This window comes from Tachyglossus aculeatus, chromosome 18 (assembly GCF_015852505.1).
Source record: "Tachyglossus aculeatus isolate mTacAcu1 chromosome 18, mTacAcu1.pri, whole genome shotgun sequence".
Classification (NCBI taxonomy): Eukaryota; Metazoa; Chordata; class Mammalia; order Monotremata; family Tachyglossidae; genus Tachyglossus; species Tachyglossus aculeatus.
This window is the reverse complement of record NC_052083.1, coordinates 36,971,546-36,988,632: the sequence shown is the minus strand read 5'-3', so window position 1 is coordinate 36,988,632 and position 17,087 is coordinate 36,971,546. Positions and strand designations below refer to the sequence as shown.

The window sequence follows — 17,087 nt, the reverse complement described above, 5'->3', positions numbered from 1 at the left end:
TGGCGGAGCCGGGATTTGAACCCATGACCTCTAACTCCAAAGCCTGGGCTTTTTCCACCGAGCCACACTCACACCTATAAACTCACACTGCCTCCTTCAAATTCACAGACACATGCACACATGGATACACGCACAAAGCCCCCCGAGCTCCCTCATTCAAGCACACGCACTGACATATGAAGAGACACCGCACATACCAACAATCCTAGATTCAGGCCCCCACAGGCGCATCTGTGCGTATACCGAGGCACAAACGACACACACAGAGTGTGTCTCCCTGGGGTTCCAGTTTCCACGCTCTTGGGGTTGGCGTTCAGGGAGCGTCAGTGTGTTGGCCCCCAAATCAATCAATCAGTCAATCAGTTGTAAGATTCCCAGGGCATTAACGGGCCAACGGCTAAGTGGGCTGCTGCTGCCAGCTACAGGGAAGGGGGCAAGACCCCCTCAGGCCTACAGCGAAGGAGGAAAGATGCCCTCAGGCCTCCAGAGCTTCAGCCCCAGGGCCTAGGGCAGGGGCTTGAGGACCATTTGGGACCAGAGGTGGATTGTGTATTATCCTTTGACCCTCTGACCCGGACTCGGCATCTGAAGGCCCTGCTGGGCTCTGAGTGGCCTCATCCAAGGTGGCCCCATGGCGAAGGCCAGCCATGGGAGCTCAGGCCCGGGGTTCCTCCGGAGGGGTCCGGGGAAGCGGCTGCCTCTATCAGCAGGGGTTGTGAAGGGTGCGGGGGGGAAAAAAAGCCCCACGGAAGATCCAGCCTCCTCAGGCCTGTGATCCTGGTAGGGCCCCGCCTCTCCCGGCCCCGGCGCGATTACCGACACTGAGCCGACATGAAACTGAGCATGTTCTCGCTCTCTCCAGCACAGAAGACTCGTCTCCCGGCAAAAGCCGCCGAGAAATAATGAATCCTCCAGGGCCGGTGGGCTTTCAAGCCCTCTGATAGTCTAATGAAAGATTTGGAGATTTTTCTCCTATCTCTCGCCCCCGCCAAGTCTCTTGAAGTTAACGTTCTGAGGGAGAGATGTGTGCGGCGACAGGCGGCGGCCGACCCGAGCCCCGTTTCATCCCTCCCTCCTTTCAGGAAAATGGGATCCTTTGTTGGGGGAATCTTCAAAGTCTCGGCCCGTGGAGAATCGGCCCCTTCTTCTTCTCCTCTATCTGGCGGCTCCGCGCCCCATCTCGGGGCTTCTAATCTGCCCTACAAGCCAAGTCGGGGTGCGGGGAGGGGGAAAAGGGAGGTCTCCTCACTCCCAGACTCCGGGGATGGGCTGGGGGTGCCCAGCTGAGACCAGGGAGGGGGCTGCTCTGGCCCGGGCATCCAAGCGTCCTCCGGATCTGTGCTGTTGGTGAGGGCGGCTCTGAGGGGGCAGCTCGGAAGAATGGCGCGAAAGGCTCCAAGGGGCCTTTCCTTCCACGGAGGGAAACCGCGAGGCTGGCAAGCGGGCAGAGCTGAGGGGAGGCCCCAGCCAGCCCAGCACCCCATTGAGGGCAGACCCCGGCCCAGCTCCCAGACTGAGGCCGGTGGCAGAAGCGATCTTTCGGGCAGGAGGGTCAAGGGGGAGGCATCGGACGACCCCAAACGGGAGCCCGGCCGGTACCTGGGCCACCATAAGAGAGGACTCCAGCCTCCTGGGGACGGCTGCGGCCCTGCTCAGTTAGGGGAGAGGGTGGGCGGCAGGAATTAGAAGTTACAGCATGCGGAACAGCAGCAACGCACAGCTTTCTGGTAGCGGTAATCTCCCGGGCCTCAAAGGGCAGCCTTTACATCCATGACGTCAGAGCAGGGCAGAAGGCAGGTGTTCAGAAGGTGCTCAGTAAATATAATTGATTGATTGACTGACTGATTAGGTCCCCAGGAAGCCCTTTTTCCTCCACAACCAACGATACTTGGGAGCAACGGTGTACCTGGGCAGGGAGGGGTTGGCCGACTGACGTCGGGTTTAGGGAGCTCCATGTAGGGCGTGGGGTGGAGGTTTGGGGAATCTGGGGGTGTCTCAGGACTTGTCACTTACCTTGGGAGTCCCTGGGGCCATGGCATCCTTCAGGAGAGAATTTTTGCTATTGAGAAAGAAGAGAAGGATCAAAATTCCAGCAGCTGCTCATACTTGGGGGAGGGACGGAGTGCTGGGGCGGGGGACGGGGGATGAGGATGCCTAAAGGAACACTGACCTCTGACCGCCCCCCGAATCCAAGGACCCCAACACCGGGGCTCTGAGGGGTGGAGTGGATTTGGGAGGAAGAGGGGAAGAGAGAGAGAGAGACAGACAGAGAGAGACACACACAAGAGGAAGAGGGCTGGCTTCTGAGGGAAAAAGGGGCATAGAGGAAAGGAGTACTGGGAAGCGGGAAGTCAGCGGGGAGAGGGCCAGAGATAAAACTACACCCATTAAAATCATCAGAAGGGAGATGGGGGGATAAAAAAACCCCACCAAACTTTATTTGTGATCTCCTCTGGGCTCTGATGAGTGAATTCTACTCTCTCACCGCTCACTGAAGTCTCCCAGCTGTGGGAGAGGGGGCTGGGGGGATGGGGAGGGATTTACCAGCCCCTCCTCCGCCCCCCTCGGGGACCCGGACATAGAAGATTTGATACGCCTCCCCCCACCCAACCCCAAAATGGGGGAAATTTGAAACAATTACATATCAAAGCCGACAAGCCTGAGAGACGGCACTATAATTCTGGGGTTATTAAAGTAATGCTTCTCATGTAAATTCCCCCCCTAACACGCTGCAAACTGGGTTAGGATATAAATGATTTCCCCCTGATTCGATTTGTCAAGGCTGAGCCCCGGGCGGGCACAGGGGCTGAAATATGGTGCCGGGGATGCTTCTCGGTCCGCCGTATCGGCCCGGCCCCCCCTCCCCGCCGCACGCGGGACCCCCCTCCCCGCAGCCCGGGGAAGTGATGGATAGGCGCGGAGGGATATGGAACTGGTGTTTAATAACAAAATTAGTATGCAAGCCGGCATCCTGGGCTAAGGATGAGTGATTGGGAGCCAGAAAGAATTAAAAATCCCCGCTAAACAGATGCTGACAATGGAACACGACGTATCAAATCAGATCTACTTCAGAAACATTAATATCCACACCCGCCCCTCGGCCTCCCCTCCGCTCCCCCCCCCTCCCCGCCCTCTCACGCCCCTGGCACCCACATGTGCACACGCGGGCCGCCTTTCGCCAATCACGCCAATATGGGAGGCATCAATAAATTTTTATGAGACTTTTAGAAGATCAGCATAGTAGATGTGACAACAAAGCAATGTGCCTGTCAAGTTCACTTTGTCGGGTCCGTGTTAGGTCCAGATGCGGGCAGGAGGAGGCGGTGGGGGGAGATTGAATTTGGCTGCCTGTAATCTGCCTTGATTTGGCAGGTGTCCGGGTGTTATGAAAGGAGAAGGGATGGGAGATGGCTCCTTTCTCTCCCCTCGGACCCGGGGACCCGGCGGCAGAGACGGGGAGAGTGAATAAAGGAGGAATTAGCGGCCATTAGAGGTCAGTCGCTCGCCCATCCCGGGGGTGGGCCCCCCGCGGAATTCCATCTTTTCCGGCTCCGGACACGGTGGCGGAGAGCAACGCAGTTCCGGGCTGGACCGGGATTGTATCCCCTGGCTGGGCTGGTGATGCTGGGGGACGGGGCAGCGTTGGGGGATAGATCGTCAGAAGAGGAGCCCTGGATAGCCTGCTCCTCCATCCTGAACGCTCGAGGCCATCTCTCAGATTCCGCCGACCCAGCCCTCCCGTCCCCCGGGTGACCCCTTAATAATAGTAATGATAATAATCATAATTACGGTATTTGTTAAGCGCTTACTAAATGCCAAGCACTGTTCTAACTGCTGAGGTAGATACAAGGCGATCAGGTTGTCCCACGTGGGGCTCACAGTCTTCATCCCCATTTTACAGATGAGGGAACTGAGGCCCAGAGAAGTTAAGTGGCTTGCCCAAGGTCACACGGCAGACAGGAGGCGGAGCTGGGATTGGAACCCAGGTCCTTCTGACCCTCACGCCAGGGCTCCATCCACAGGCTTTTAGACTGTGAGCCCACTGTTGGGTAGGGACTGTCTCTATATGTTGCCAATTTGTACTTCCCAAGCGCTTAGTACAGAGCTCTGCACATAGTAAGCGCTCAATAAATACGATTGATGATGATTAGGCCACGCTTCTTCCCTCTGCTTCCTGGCGAGCTAAGGAAGGAGGAGGAAGGAGGGCCAACCACCAGGCCGCAAAAGCCTCGAGGTCAACTCGTCCTTCCCTCTGCCTCCGTGCGGAGAGCCCACAAAGGCCGGATCCTGCGCTGAAGCTTTCAGGGACGAAGCCTTCCCAATTTTCCGACACCGTAGGGGCTTCCCGGGTGTCCGGCCGCCAGTGGCTGCTTCCCCTAGCCCCGGCCCGGAGAGGCCTCTCGGGTGGACCGTGGACCGGAGAGGAGGGAAGCCGGGGCCAGGGGCGGATCGTCGCCCCTTAAAAGTTCAAACGCTTTTCGGTGCCTTTGAAAGCCGTTGGCACGGGGCCCCGGAGAGCCCGGCCGGCCGGTCCGGAGCGCCGGGAATGTCTTTAATCATCCCGTTCGGAGGGCCCGGCTCGGCTGCTGCTTCCCGGGGAGGCCCCATTTACATAGTAATAACCGGGCCCCCCTCCCGTACCATTTGCTGAAGAGCAGATTCGCTCCCGTTGAGTGATCCATGTGTTTTAAATTATAACCCGCACATAGGAAACCCGCTCCTAAGTACAATATTCATGGGCCGAGCTGACACTTTTAATTAAGGTGATTTACTCAGAATTATCCTTTGAAATAAAAAAATGGTGTGTTGCTAGCTAATAAAATATAATTACTACCCGTTTTTATAAGTTACCGTGCGTTTTAATCTATCGGGGGGAATTGTTTATCTAGTTCGTTGTCCCCGAACAACTTTGTTACCTGAGTCCCGGCGTTGGGATGGGGTATGAAGGGGGCGGGGGAGCAGGGAGCGGACTTCCACACCAGGCAGGAGGGACGGGATGGGGGGGCCGGGAATTCCTCATCTGGCGGGGGTGGTGGTGGTGCTGCCGTCTCCATTCTCTAGACTGTAAGTTCGTTATGGGCAGAGAATATGTCTACCGACTCTACGTAATAATAATAATAACGATGGCATTTATTAAGCGCTTACTATGTGCAAAGCACTGTTCGAAGCGCTGGGAAGGTTACAAGGTGATCAGGTTGTCCCACGTTGGGCTCACCATCTCAATCCCCATTTTACAGATGAGGTAACTGAGGCACCGACAAGGTAAGCGACTTGCCCAAAGTCACACGGCTGAAAAGCGGCGGAGGCGAGATTATCTAGACTGTGAGCCCGCTGTTGGGTAGGGACCGTCTCTATATGTTGCCGACTTGTACTTCCCAAGCGCTTAGTCCGGTGCTGTGCACAAGATAAGCGCTCAATAAATACGACTGAATGAATGAAGGAATACGAACAAATCCGTAACTTATTTCATTCATTCATTCATTCATTCCTTCAATCGTATTTATTGAGTGCTTACCATGTGCAGAGCACCGTATTAAGCGCTTGGGAAGTACAAGTTGGCAACATCTAGAGACGGTCCCTACCCAACAGCGGGCTCACAGTCTAGAAGGGGGAGACAGAGAACAAAACAATACGTTTCAATTATTGTTATTAAAACATTATTTCAATGTCCGTCCCCCTCTAGACTGTAAATTCCTTGTGGGCAGGGGACATGTCTACCAACACTGTTGTTTGTACTGCATCATCCTCAGTGCTTTCCACAGGGTTCTGCGCACAGAAAGCGCTCAATAAATACCACTGATAGATTTCCTGACAAGTGGCCATCCTGTTCATTCCCCTGCCATCCATATGCCCTCTGGCACCGCACCGGGAGGAGAGCCACCAATGACACCTCCACGGCACCTTTCGGGAAGATCCGGAGTCCGGGTCCTGGGGGAAGAACATCCCTTCCCACTCTGGAAGACCACCTCTCCATCTCCGTCAGGTCCGTTGGCCTCCTCCTCCCGCCTCTCCCCCGGCCCGTGACGCTCCTTGGGGCTGTTGCCAATGGTGCCCCCCTAAACTCAGCTCAGCACTTAGCCACTCCCCAGCACCGCTCTTGGGGCCACTAGGACCCCAAGATCAACCTGGGGCGCAGAGCTAGGTGGTCCCTCTCCCTCTCCCAACTACCTCGCGCTCGCCCCCATTAAGGCCCACCCTGTCTGTCCCTGCCCCCGACTCCGCCCGGTCATTTCGAATTCTCCCCGCTCCCCCAGGTGCCGGCCACCCCTCGCGGCTCAGCGGAGCCGCCGAGCTTAATGAGCCTCCTTTCGATTCCATCATCCGAGTCATTAATGAAAATATTAAACAGCCGCGGGCTCAGGTTCAGGACAGACCTCTGCTGAACTCCACTTGATCTGACCCCTGGCTGACTCTGAACCGCTAATAACTCGTCTTGGGGAGAAGCTTCTCACCCGAACCCCCTCCCTGATGCCGCGGCGGTGGTGGGGGCGGGAGAGGATGCGGGTATCTTCCCTGGTTTCCGGGACATCGCCAAACCCCGGCTGAAGCCACTGCAGCCGAACTCTCTCAGCTCCCACTAAGGTGGCTGCAGGGGCCTAGGGAAAGGCCGGGAAGACGGGATCGTTCTTCCGGAAGCTGGAAGAACGTGCCGATGGCTTGCGGCCTTGACCTGACTCCAAAGGGAGATGGCCTGGAGAAAGGGGGCTGCGTCGCCCCAGCCCAAGGCAGCCCAGCTCCCTGCTTCTCTGGACTTTCCTCCTTTGTCTCTTCTACCTCCAGGAGAGCGGATTGCGTGGCCCCGTGTTGTGCCCACTGCTTGCCGGGCCCGGCCCGACCCTAAGGGTCCCGGGATGATGCCTCTGGTCCCCCTACCCCCTATTCGGGATTCAACCTCCCCGTCAGTGCCAGGCAGTGGACAAAGTGTCCGGGGCTGGGGCGGCTGACACCCTGAGACGGAGTGTGGATGGGTCTCCATCTCTCTCTCCCTCTCTGGCCGTGATTAATCTGGCCCGGGGAGAGGACGGCACACACAAATCATGGACACTGAGAGGATAAATTCGCAGCATCAACACACCCCTGTCGGCCAGATAATAAACAGACTCCTTCCATCATAAATCCCCTTGCCCTCCCCACTTCCCGGCACGCTCTGCCCCCTGGCATTGGCCTGAAGGGACTCTCGACCGGGGTGGGGTGTCAGGGGGCTCCCGGCAGGAGAGAAGTTTGTGTGTGGTGAGGGGGGGTGGGTCCGGAATTCGGGAGTTAGGCTCCCAGGAGGCCCGGGTCCTTTTCCCGGTTCTGTCACTGGCCCGCCGGACCACTTTGGATCCAGCTTCACAGCATCTGTGAAATGGGAATAAAAATAACGGCCCCCTCCCACCTTCCAGGGATGGTGTGAGGATGAACGGAGATCATGCCTGTGAAGTGCTTGGGGAAATGAACGGGGTCTAAATTCACGGTGGAATGATTTCTGCTAATAGTACTATCATTTTTATTTATTTATTTTATTTGTACATATGTATTTTGTTAATATATTTTGTTTTGTTGTCTGTCTCCTCCTCCTAGACTGTGAGCCCACTGTTGGGTAAGGACCGTCTCTATATGTTGCCAACTTGTACTTCCCAAGCACTTAGTACAGTGCTCTGCACTCAGTAAGCGCTCAATAAATACGATTGAATGAATGAATGAATTATTATCAGCTAATTAATGGCATTCGCTGAGCGCTCACTGTGTGCAGAGCACTGTACTAAGCGTCGGGGAGAGCGAGAGTTCAATACAATAGTGTTGGTGGACACATTTCCGGCCCACAAGGAGCTCACAGTCTAGAGGAGGAGGTGGCAGATCATTATTATTATTATTAATGACATAATAAAAGCGGGGTCAGTGTGGAGCGTTCAGAGTGTTAAGTGCTAAGAGAAGGGCAGGGCTGGGCAGCGGAATGGAGATGATGGAATGGTAACTGAGGCAGTTGCTGGGAGTGACCTGGGTGATGCCCCTACCCACCGGGGCCCGGGAAGGGCCCTGGGGTGGTGGGAGGCAGGTGGTCTTTGGCAGACGGTGTGCCCAGGGAGGAGAGGGACAGAGTGGGACAAGGCTCTGGGAGACTTTGGCCAGATCCTCATGGTCCCAGGGGCTCCCAGGAGCCCAGCCTGGGGGTGGTCTCTGTATCGGGAATGGCCTCCGGGAAGGACCCCGTTTGCTCTGCTCCATCCTCGTGGGCTGACCCCAAAGCAGGGACCCCTGCCTCAACAGGAGACGAAGGACGGAGGGACGACGGAGGGACGACGGAGGGACGGGCTCCCTGTTCCCTGCCCCCCACCGAGGGGAGGAAAGGCTCCCTGGAATTTATCATGCACCCAATTACAATGTTAATTGGCAAGCCCCTGAAATCAATTAATTCGCAAATTTTTTTCAATTAAAAATTTAGATAAATCATAAAAACGTTATTACGGAAAGGCCAACCGGGCAAATTTTTTTTCTTTAGGGGAGTGGCGGGGGGTTGGGGGGTGGGGGGAATGGGTGCTTCGGATTTCTTTCCTTTCGGATTGGATTTTTTTTTTTTTTTTTTTTGAAGGGAGCGGCGACGGAGGCAGGGCCAGTGCCCTTGAATGTCTTTGCTGTGCGGGGGGCTGTCATCAGCAGGACTGGGCTGAAGACAGATAAAAAAATATCGACCGCTCGGATGCACCGCTTCTGCTTTATTGATCAGGCGGGAATTTAACTTGCTGTGCATATCCTCTGTGTCAGCAGGGGCCATGGGGCAGAGGAGCGGGAGCTTGGCTGGAGATGTGACTTTGATATGGGGGGGTTGAGGGGGACGGGGGCCCGGGGGACTGAGAAAGGAAGCAAGGAAGGGGGCGCGGGCAAGGCGGAGGAGAAGGGACCACGGGGCGAAAGGTGTGAGCGTGAAGGCCCCGGGTGCGGGGAACGGGTGGCCCGAGGACTGGATCTGCCCGCTTGGCCTTCTAGGAAATGGCCAGGATGACGGGAGCCTCCCAGGGCGGACAAGATCCTCAGTTGGTTCTCTCTGGGCACCGAGGGGGTGGTCCCGGGCCCTGGGCCGGGCCTGCCAGGATGGACCAGAGGTGCCCTTCGTCCTCGCCCCTCCGCTCCAGCGTGGCCTGAGGGGGAAGCGGGCGTCTTGGACAGGGCACTGCCCCACCCCCGATCCCCCTCCGAATCGGGCAATGCCAGGGCTGGACCAAGAGTGGGAGGTGAGGCCCCATCTCCCCTTGCCACCGCTTCCAGCCATACTCAGTCCCCAGAGGGGATGAGAGGGCATGTTCCTGGGGAAGGAGCCCGGCCCTTGCCAGGGAAATGGGCATCAGGTGCACCTGAGCCCTCCCACAGACCCCGGGGGGCCATATCCCACTGGGTGACCCCAGGGTTCCTCCCATCTACCCTGTCTCTCTTGTCCTTCACCCCATCCTGGGGACCCCTCTCCGCAGTCACCCCCACGGCCCCGGGGTCACCCCTTCCTGGCCAGGGACATCTCGGCTCTGATCTGGGGATGGGGAGGCTGTGGGGGGGCCTTGCCCCCACCCTCAAGCGGTTAATCCTCTTAACACCCTGCCTTTCCGGCAGCAGGGGTGGGAAGAGGGAGGAAAAAGAGGGGGCCAGAGGGAAGGAGGGGGCGGGATGCAGGGGACAGAGTCTGAGGCGACAGCCTGGCCCGCCTGACGGGTTAAGCACTTGAAAATCTCATATATTCCATCGGCCTCTGGCAACACATCTGCCTAATGTTACAGCTTAAATATCCTTTTCCATTTTACATGCATTCAAGTCTCATTTGAGCGAAATGAAACGGTATTATTAAAGGGAGATTTTGCCCAAATGGCCTGAATTTGACATGTCAAGTTCAATGAGGCTGTTACATATGTAACACGCGGGAGGCTCTGGGGTCCGCTCCCCTCCCCCGGTATCACCGGCTGGCAAATGAGGTTTGCGGGCGGCCCGTTTCCTCTCTCCCCTGAGCCCCCTCCCTTCCTGGGGGCTCCCCGGTTGAGGGGTGGGGGGGAGCGCACTATTGGGGAACACGGCCCTCCCCCGGCTCAGAATCATCCGGTAGCCCCTCTAGCAGGGAACAAGCCTCCCTTCCCTCCTTCCCTCCGGCACCCCAAGGTGGCCCTCCCCGGGCCTTGGGTTCCCCCGGATTGGGCCGGGGCATACGCTCCTCCGGCAGGGTCATCCTCGGGGTCAGCGATGTCGTCCCCCCGCCTCTTGCCCGCTGCTCTCCTTCCTCACAGGGCAGTGCCCAGGGAGGCTATACTTGGGGGCACCTGCTTTGGGGCTTCCCCAGGGCCCTGCCCACTAGCCTGCCCGGGCACGTCAGGGAGGGGAAGCTGGCCAACCAACTCCTGCAAAATACGCTTGGTCTTGGGCGACCCCCTCCCACGGCCCCATCTGCCCGGCCGTGTCTCCAAACCTTGCCCGTGGCCTCTCCCCGCATGCAGGGCTGGGGGCCTGATGGGGTGGGGAGGCTTGAAGGCCCTTAGAGATACTAGTTGGGCGGCAGGGTGGTCTGACCCCACCCGGACTCCACTAGGGAGTAGGCTGAGGAAGGGATTGGGTCTCAGTCCTGGGCAGCTGAGGAGGCCTCTGTTGTGGGACCACTATCATCTGAGAGCCCAGGACTCCCGTCAGGGGGTTGGAGGAGGGGCGGCCTCGGGTCCCCCCCAACAGTGGGTGAGGGTAGGGGGCTCCTCTGGGCTTCCGGAAGGGCGATGGGGCCGCCCTGGGGCTCCCATAGCCCCCAGGGGACCTGTCTGGGTGTGATTTAGGGCTTCCTCTCCCTGCCCATTAAACCTCCCGGCCGCCTCCGCTCACCACTGACACGGACCCGCTTCCTGGCCGCGCTCCTCGTGGCGCTAATTGCATCTGCTCATTTAGAACGGCTGGCTCATTTGCAGGGGCCTTTATGAAGTTGGCCGCGATCCAAATTACCCCATAAATTAGCTGGCTGGGGGTGGGGCAGGCATCCCCCCAGGGTGGGAGGTGGGGGACGCTCCCGGGGCTCTGACTTTCATCCCTCTCACAGGGCTCCCTGGGGCTCCAGGGACGGGCTGGTGAGTTTGGACTGGACCCCCCTCCCTGCATCTGTCCACCGTTTCCTTCCTCTGCGCCCCCTCATCCCACCCTCCGGCCCCCATTTGGGCCGGCAGCCCTGACCGGAGGGGCCTGGCAAGATGGAGCTGGCCCAGAAGCGGGAACGATTTGGAGAAGCGGCGTGGCTCAATGGAAAGAGCCCGGGCTTTGGAGTCAGAGTCACGGGTTCAAATCCCGGCTCCGCCAATTGTCAGCTGTGTGACTCTGGGCAAGTCACTTCACTTCTCTGGGCCTCAGTTACCTCATCTGCAAAATGGGGATTAAGATTGTGAGCCCCACGTGGGACAACTTCATCGCTTTGTATCCCCCCAGCGCTTAGAACAGGGCTTTGCACATAGTAAGCGCTTAACAAATACCATCATTATTATTATTACTGGGCGGCAGGGTGGTCAGGGGGCAGTAAGACGAAGTGAGGGGTGGAAGGGCCTCCTCGGGGCAAGGGGAAGGGGGTAAAAAAGGGAAAGCAGATTACAGGTGGGCTGGCCTGGAGACAGGGGGATGGCTCCCACCCTCTGCTTCACCCTCTGACCCGCCAAACCCTCGCAGGAGGCTGCCAGTGTAAGCCGGGACTGTAGGGGCTAAGGCAGGGTGGGCCCCCAGCCTGTGAATCTTCCTTTGCCCTCTGCCTCGCCTTCCCAAAACTCCCCTCCCTAGGGAGACGGATGGAGTTGGAGCAGAAGTTCCTTGTGGACAGGGGCTGTGTCTCCTGGACGCTGGGGCTGATAGCAGGCAGCAGGGGTGGGGAGGGTCGCATCCCCTAAAAGCCAGGATTTCTGGGGGTTGGGGGGGGGGACGCTGGCTCATCCCTTCCCTGGAGTCCAGTTTCAAGCCACCCCACCCTGCCCCAGATTTTTTTTCTTTAAATGGTATTTGTTAAGCGCTTACTATGTGTCCGGCACCGCCCTAAGCGCTGGGATAGATACAAGTTAATCGGGTTGGACACAGTCTGTCCCACGTGAGGCTCACAGTCTAAGTAGGAGGGAGTAGGATTTAATCCCCATTTTACAGTTGAGGAAACTGAGAAGCAGCGTGGCTCTGTGGAAAGAGCCCGCTTTGGAGTCAGAGGTCATGGGTTCAAACCCCGGCTCCGCCAATTGTCAGCTGTGTGACTTTGGGCAAGCCACTTCACTTCTCTGGGCCTCAGTTACCTCATCTGGAAAATGGGGATGAAGACTGTGAGCCCCTCGTGGGGCAACCTGATCACCTTGTAACCTCCCCAGCGCTTAGAACAGTGCTTTGCACACAGTAAGTGCTTAATAAATGCCATCATTATTATTATTATTATCGCTTCTCCTGGTTCCCAAAGAAACCCCTCACCCCCAGGACCCAGGGGCGGTCAGGTGCTGGGATGGAGGTGGAGGGAGGGAGGGGAGGGAGGTGTGTATCTGGGGGTGGGGAGGGGGTTACCCCAATACCTGGTGTGGAGCTGGGCAAGTTTCTCCAGCTCCTGCTCTATTCATTCACTCACTCATTCATTCATTTAGTTGTATTTATTGAACACTTACTCCAGGTGAACCTCTCTGGGGCGGAGGACAGTCTGACAGACCGGGCAGACTGTGGGGGTGGATAGTGGAAAAAACTCACACCAGGCAGCCAGGAGACCCGAGTTCTAGTCCTGGCTCCTCTACTTGCCTGCTGTGTGACCTCAGACGAGTCTCTTTGCTTCTCTATGCCTCAGTTTCCTCAACTACAAAATGGGGATAAAACTGCTGGTCTCCCTCCCCCTTCGACTGTGAATAATGATAATAATAATAATGATGGCACTTAGTAAGCACTTACTATGTGTAAAGCACTGTTCTAAGCGCTGGGGAGGCTACAAGGTGATCAGGTTGTCCCACGGGGGGCTTACAGTCTTAACCCCCATTTTCCAGATGAGGTCACTGAGGCCCAGAGAAGTGAAGTGACTGGCCCAAAGTCACCCAGCTGACAAGTGGCGGAGCCGGGATCTGAACCCATGACCTCTGACTCCAAAGCCCGGGCTCTTTCCACTGAGCCACGCTGCTTCAGGAACTCTCTGACTTGAATAGTGCTTGGCACAGAGTAAGCGCTTAACAAATACCCTCATCATTATTATTATATTATTGTCTTGTATCTATCCCAGTGCTAGGTGGTTGGCACCTAGTGCTTACAAATACTATTCTTATTACTGTTATTATTATTATTATTATGCATTAATCACGTTGCAGATATTAGTAGTTGGAACCAACAGGGGCCCTACCTGATGTGGAGCTGGGCAAGTTTCTCTAGCTCTTGCTCCATGTGGTCCTGTAGCTCTCCGGGGCGGAGGAGGGTCTGGCAGACGGGGCAGACGGGAGCCTGGCTGTCAAACAGGGTGGGCTTCTTCTTACCTGTGGGAGGAGAGGGCAGGGATATTAGTGGGGTCCCGGGGAGAGAGGGGAGAGCTGGCCGCAGGGACGGTTTCCTGGGATGGGGGCCCGGTGCCCATCCCTTGTGGCGGAAGGGGCGTGGTGCCCACCCGTGCCCATCCCTTCCAGGGGGAGAGGCCACAGGGCCTGCCCCGGCTCCTGGTTTCAAGGGGTGGGGGTCCAGAGCCTTTCAGCTCCCTCCGGCCTGGGCCTTGGCTGCAATCGCGGCCGTCTGCTCGGCCGCCCCCTCCCCACTCACGTTCACCTTCTCGGCAGCCCCCTCCCTACCCAAATCCACCTGCCCGGCACGCCCCAAACCCACCCAAACCCACCTGCTCGGCCCCACTTGGCTTCCACAATCACCAATCCGGTGCCCCCTTCCCACCCACGTCCATCTGCCGGGACCCTCCTCCCCATGTCTCCCTTCTCTTCCCGGTGGAGAGAGGGAAGTCGAAGAAGTCAGGTGGGCAGTCTCTCCCCAGGCCTCTCCCGCCGCCCACCCTGACATCCCCCGACCCGAGGCCTGTCAAGACACCTTGCCCACCCAGAGGGGCTCGGGCTCCGGCCACACGGTCTGCTGTTGCCCCCCACAACGCCTGGCCCACCACGCTGGTGGCCAGAGGTGAGGATGAGCCTCCGGCCTGCTCCGGTGGGAAGGAGCGGGAGGCCGCTTCGGAAACCGAGACGGCCGGGAGCGGGCAGAGGAGATGGATCACGACGGCGGCGGGGCCGGGTGCGGTACTAACGAGGAATCTGTCAGGCGGGTGTCAGCCCGAAAGGGCCGCGGGCTCCCGGGGATCCGGTGAAGAAGGAGCGGAGAGATAAAAAGGAGATCTGTTTCGGCTCTCGCTAATATTCTTTTCATTTGTCCCCGTGCAAAATAAGAAACTGCACTTAACGGGCCGGGTTAAAACGAAGGGGGGGGGGGGGGGGGGGGGGGGGCGGAGGGGAGCGGGGGCCCCCTGCACTGATCAATACCACTAAAAGCCAGAGAGACGGTGATGGAGTGCGATTTCGGTGTCTGTGCCGAGGCCGAGCTGCGGCCGGCCGGTCGGGGTAATTTATGATTCGCACGCACGGCGGCTAACTAGAGGCTGACAAGACAATGAATTCTCAATGAGAGACGCGGGCCTCTAAAAGAGAGGGAGGGAGGGAGACAGGGAGGAAGAGGAAGAGGGGGACAGGGACCCAGACAAGGAGAGGAGTGAGGAAGTTAGGTTCTGCACCTCGTGGTTCTCCTCCGGGGCCTCCGACTCCTCTCTCAGCTTTTAGACTGTGAGCCCGCTGTTGGGTAGGGACTGTCTCTATATGTTGCCAACTTGTACTTCCCAAGCGCTTAGTACAGTGCTCTGCACACAGTAAGCGCTCAATAAATACGATTGATTGATTGATTGATTTCAGCGTCGTTTCCGGGCCAAGGGGTTGGGGAGAGCACCGGTGCCTTCCTGAAGTCCGACCCCTTCGGTCTCCCGTTGAGGGGGCCAAAGTGGCCCATCACGGTGGCTCCCTTGGGCCGCCCCCGCAGCAGGGTCTCGGAGACCCTCGCCCGGCTGGAGGCCGCCCCTCGCTGCCCACTCGCCGCCAGACTACGGGTCGTCAGTCCCGGGATGGCTGTACCATCCAATCCATCAGTGGGATTTAGTGAGCACTTCCTAAGTCCAGAGCACTGGACTAAGTGCTAGGGAGAGCAAAATAATAATAATAATAATAATAACAGTATTTGTTAAGCGCTTACTATGTGGCAGGCATTGAGGGGGATACAATCAATCAATCAATCAATCAATCGCATTTATTGAGCACTTACTGTGTGCAGAGCACTGTACTAAGCGCTTGGGAAGTACAAGTTGGCAACATATAGAGACAGTCCCTACCCAACAGTGGGCTCACAGTCTAAAAGGGGGAGACAGAGAACAAAACCAAACATACTAACAAAACAAAATAAAATAAAGCAAATCGGGCTGGATCCAGTCCCATTCATTCATTCATTCAATCATATTTTTTGAGCACTTACTGTGTGCAGAGCACTGTACTCCTCCTCCCAGACTGAGCCCCCTCCTTCCTCTCCCCCTCCTCCCCCTCTCCATCCTGCCCACCTTACCTCCTTCCCTTCCCCACAGCACCTGTGTATATGTATATATGTTTTTATGTATTTATTACTCTATTTATTTATTTACTTATTTTACTTGTACATATTCTATTTATTTTATTTTGTTAATATGATTTGTTTTGTTCTCTGTCTCCCCCTTCTAGACTGAGCCCACTGTAGGGTAGGGACCGTTTCTATATGTTGCCAACTTGGACTTCCCAAGAACTTAGTACAGTGCTCTGCACACAGTAAGCGCTCAATAAATACGATTGAATGAATGAATGAATGAATACTAAGCACTTGGAAAGTACAGTTCATACATATGTCCCACATGACAATAATAATGATGGCATTTACTAAGCGCTTACTACGTGTAAAGCACTGTTCTACGCGCTGGGGAGGTTACAACATGATCAGGTTGTCCCACGGGGGCCTCACAGTCTTCATCCCCATTTTACAGATGAGAGAACTGAGGCCCAGGGAAGTGAAGTGGCTTGCCCAAAGTCACACAGCTGACAATTGGCGGAGCCGGGATTTGAACCCATGATCTCTGACTCCAAAGTCCGTGCTCTTTTCCACCGAGCCACGCTGCTTCTCAATACAGCAATACAACAGAGTCAGCGGACGCGTTCCCTGCCCGGAAGGAGTTTACGGTCTCGAAGGGAAGAACGGCTTGGGATCTGCCGCTCCCCCACTGCCCCTAATGCTGGCCCTCCTGGGAAACCTCCTTCTGGACTGTGAGCCCGTTGTTGGGGAGGGACCTATCTGTTGCCAGTTGATACTTTCCAAGCGCTTAGTACAGTGCTCTGCACACAGTAGGCACTCAATAAATACGAATGAATGAATGATGAATGAAATCAGTGCCCCCCAAGGAAGAGACCCACACCCCAGACGAACACCTCTCCTCTTCCCACCGCCATCATCGAGTCGAGGCCCTCATCCTTGACCAGGAGGGCGGTTGTCCGCTTTCTAGTTGACGTACCGATTTTCCTAGAATCCCGAAGGCCTACGGGATGGCGCTTTCCCCTTCTCCCTCTCCCCGCATCCTTCTCCTCCTCACTCCCCCCACCCCCAGCTCCTCCCCCCAACCCCCAGCCCCGCTCTGGGGGCGCATATCGAAAACACAGATATTGAACTGTCAAAACTATTTCCTCCAAGAAAATAGATTCATCAGCGCGCCGCTCCGGGGTCAGCGCCGCGTCCCCCGTCCCCGGTGCCGGCACATGTCACTGCATACCCAATGCCGATTCGTCGGCCCGACATGGGAGCGGGCAAGCGCCGGGCCCCTAAGTGACTTTGAGAAATGGATAATCGATTATAATTCCACGGCCGCCCGGTAGGCCCAGCCTTGGGGGGGGATCCGCCGGCCCGGTCCGGCCGCCCCCCGAACCTCTCCGCGGCGAGGATGGCAGGCACGCCCGCCTTTAATCCGTCAGTATACAATCAATGCTCTCTGTAATCAACTCTTGATCGCTTAATTTGACCCGTGTGGCGCTGAATCCCTTTGTTTAATCACTAAATCGGCCGGGCCG

At 56.9% G+C, this 17,087-nt stretch overlaps 1 protein-coding gene across 2 annotated transcripts in view; it reads right to left on the bottom strand.

Moving 5' to 3' along the window:
• The window catches only part of RNF220 (ring finger protein 220), a 208,570-nt gene that overhangs the window by 31,196 nt on the left and 160,287 nt on the right, over positions 1–17,087 (bottom strand). For both annotated transcript variants that reach the window (XM_038760201.1, XM_038760202.1), the window contains exons 3-4: positions 13,322–13,451; positions 2,014–2,059 (exon numbers count right to left, since the gene is read on the bottom strand). In XM_038760201.1, coding sequence (XP_038616129.1) covers positions 2,014–2,059; positions 13,322–13,451 — 176 coding nt within the window. The remainder of the gene's footprint in view (positions 1–2,013; positions 2,060–13,321; positions 13,452–17,087) is intronic.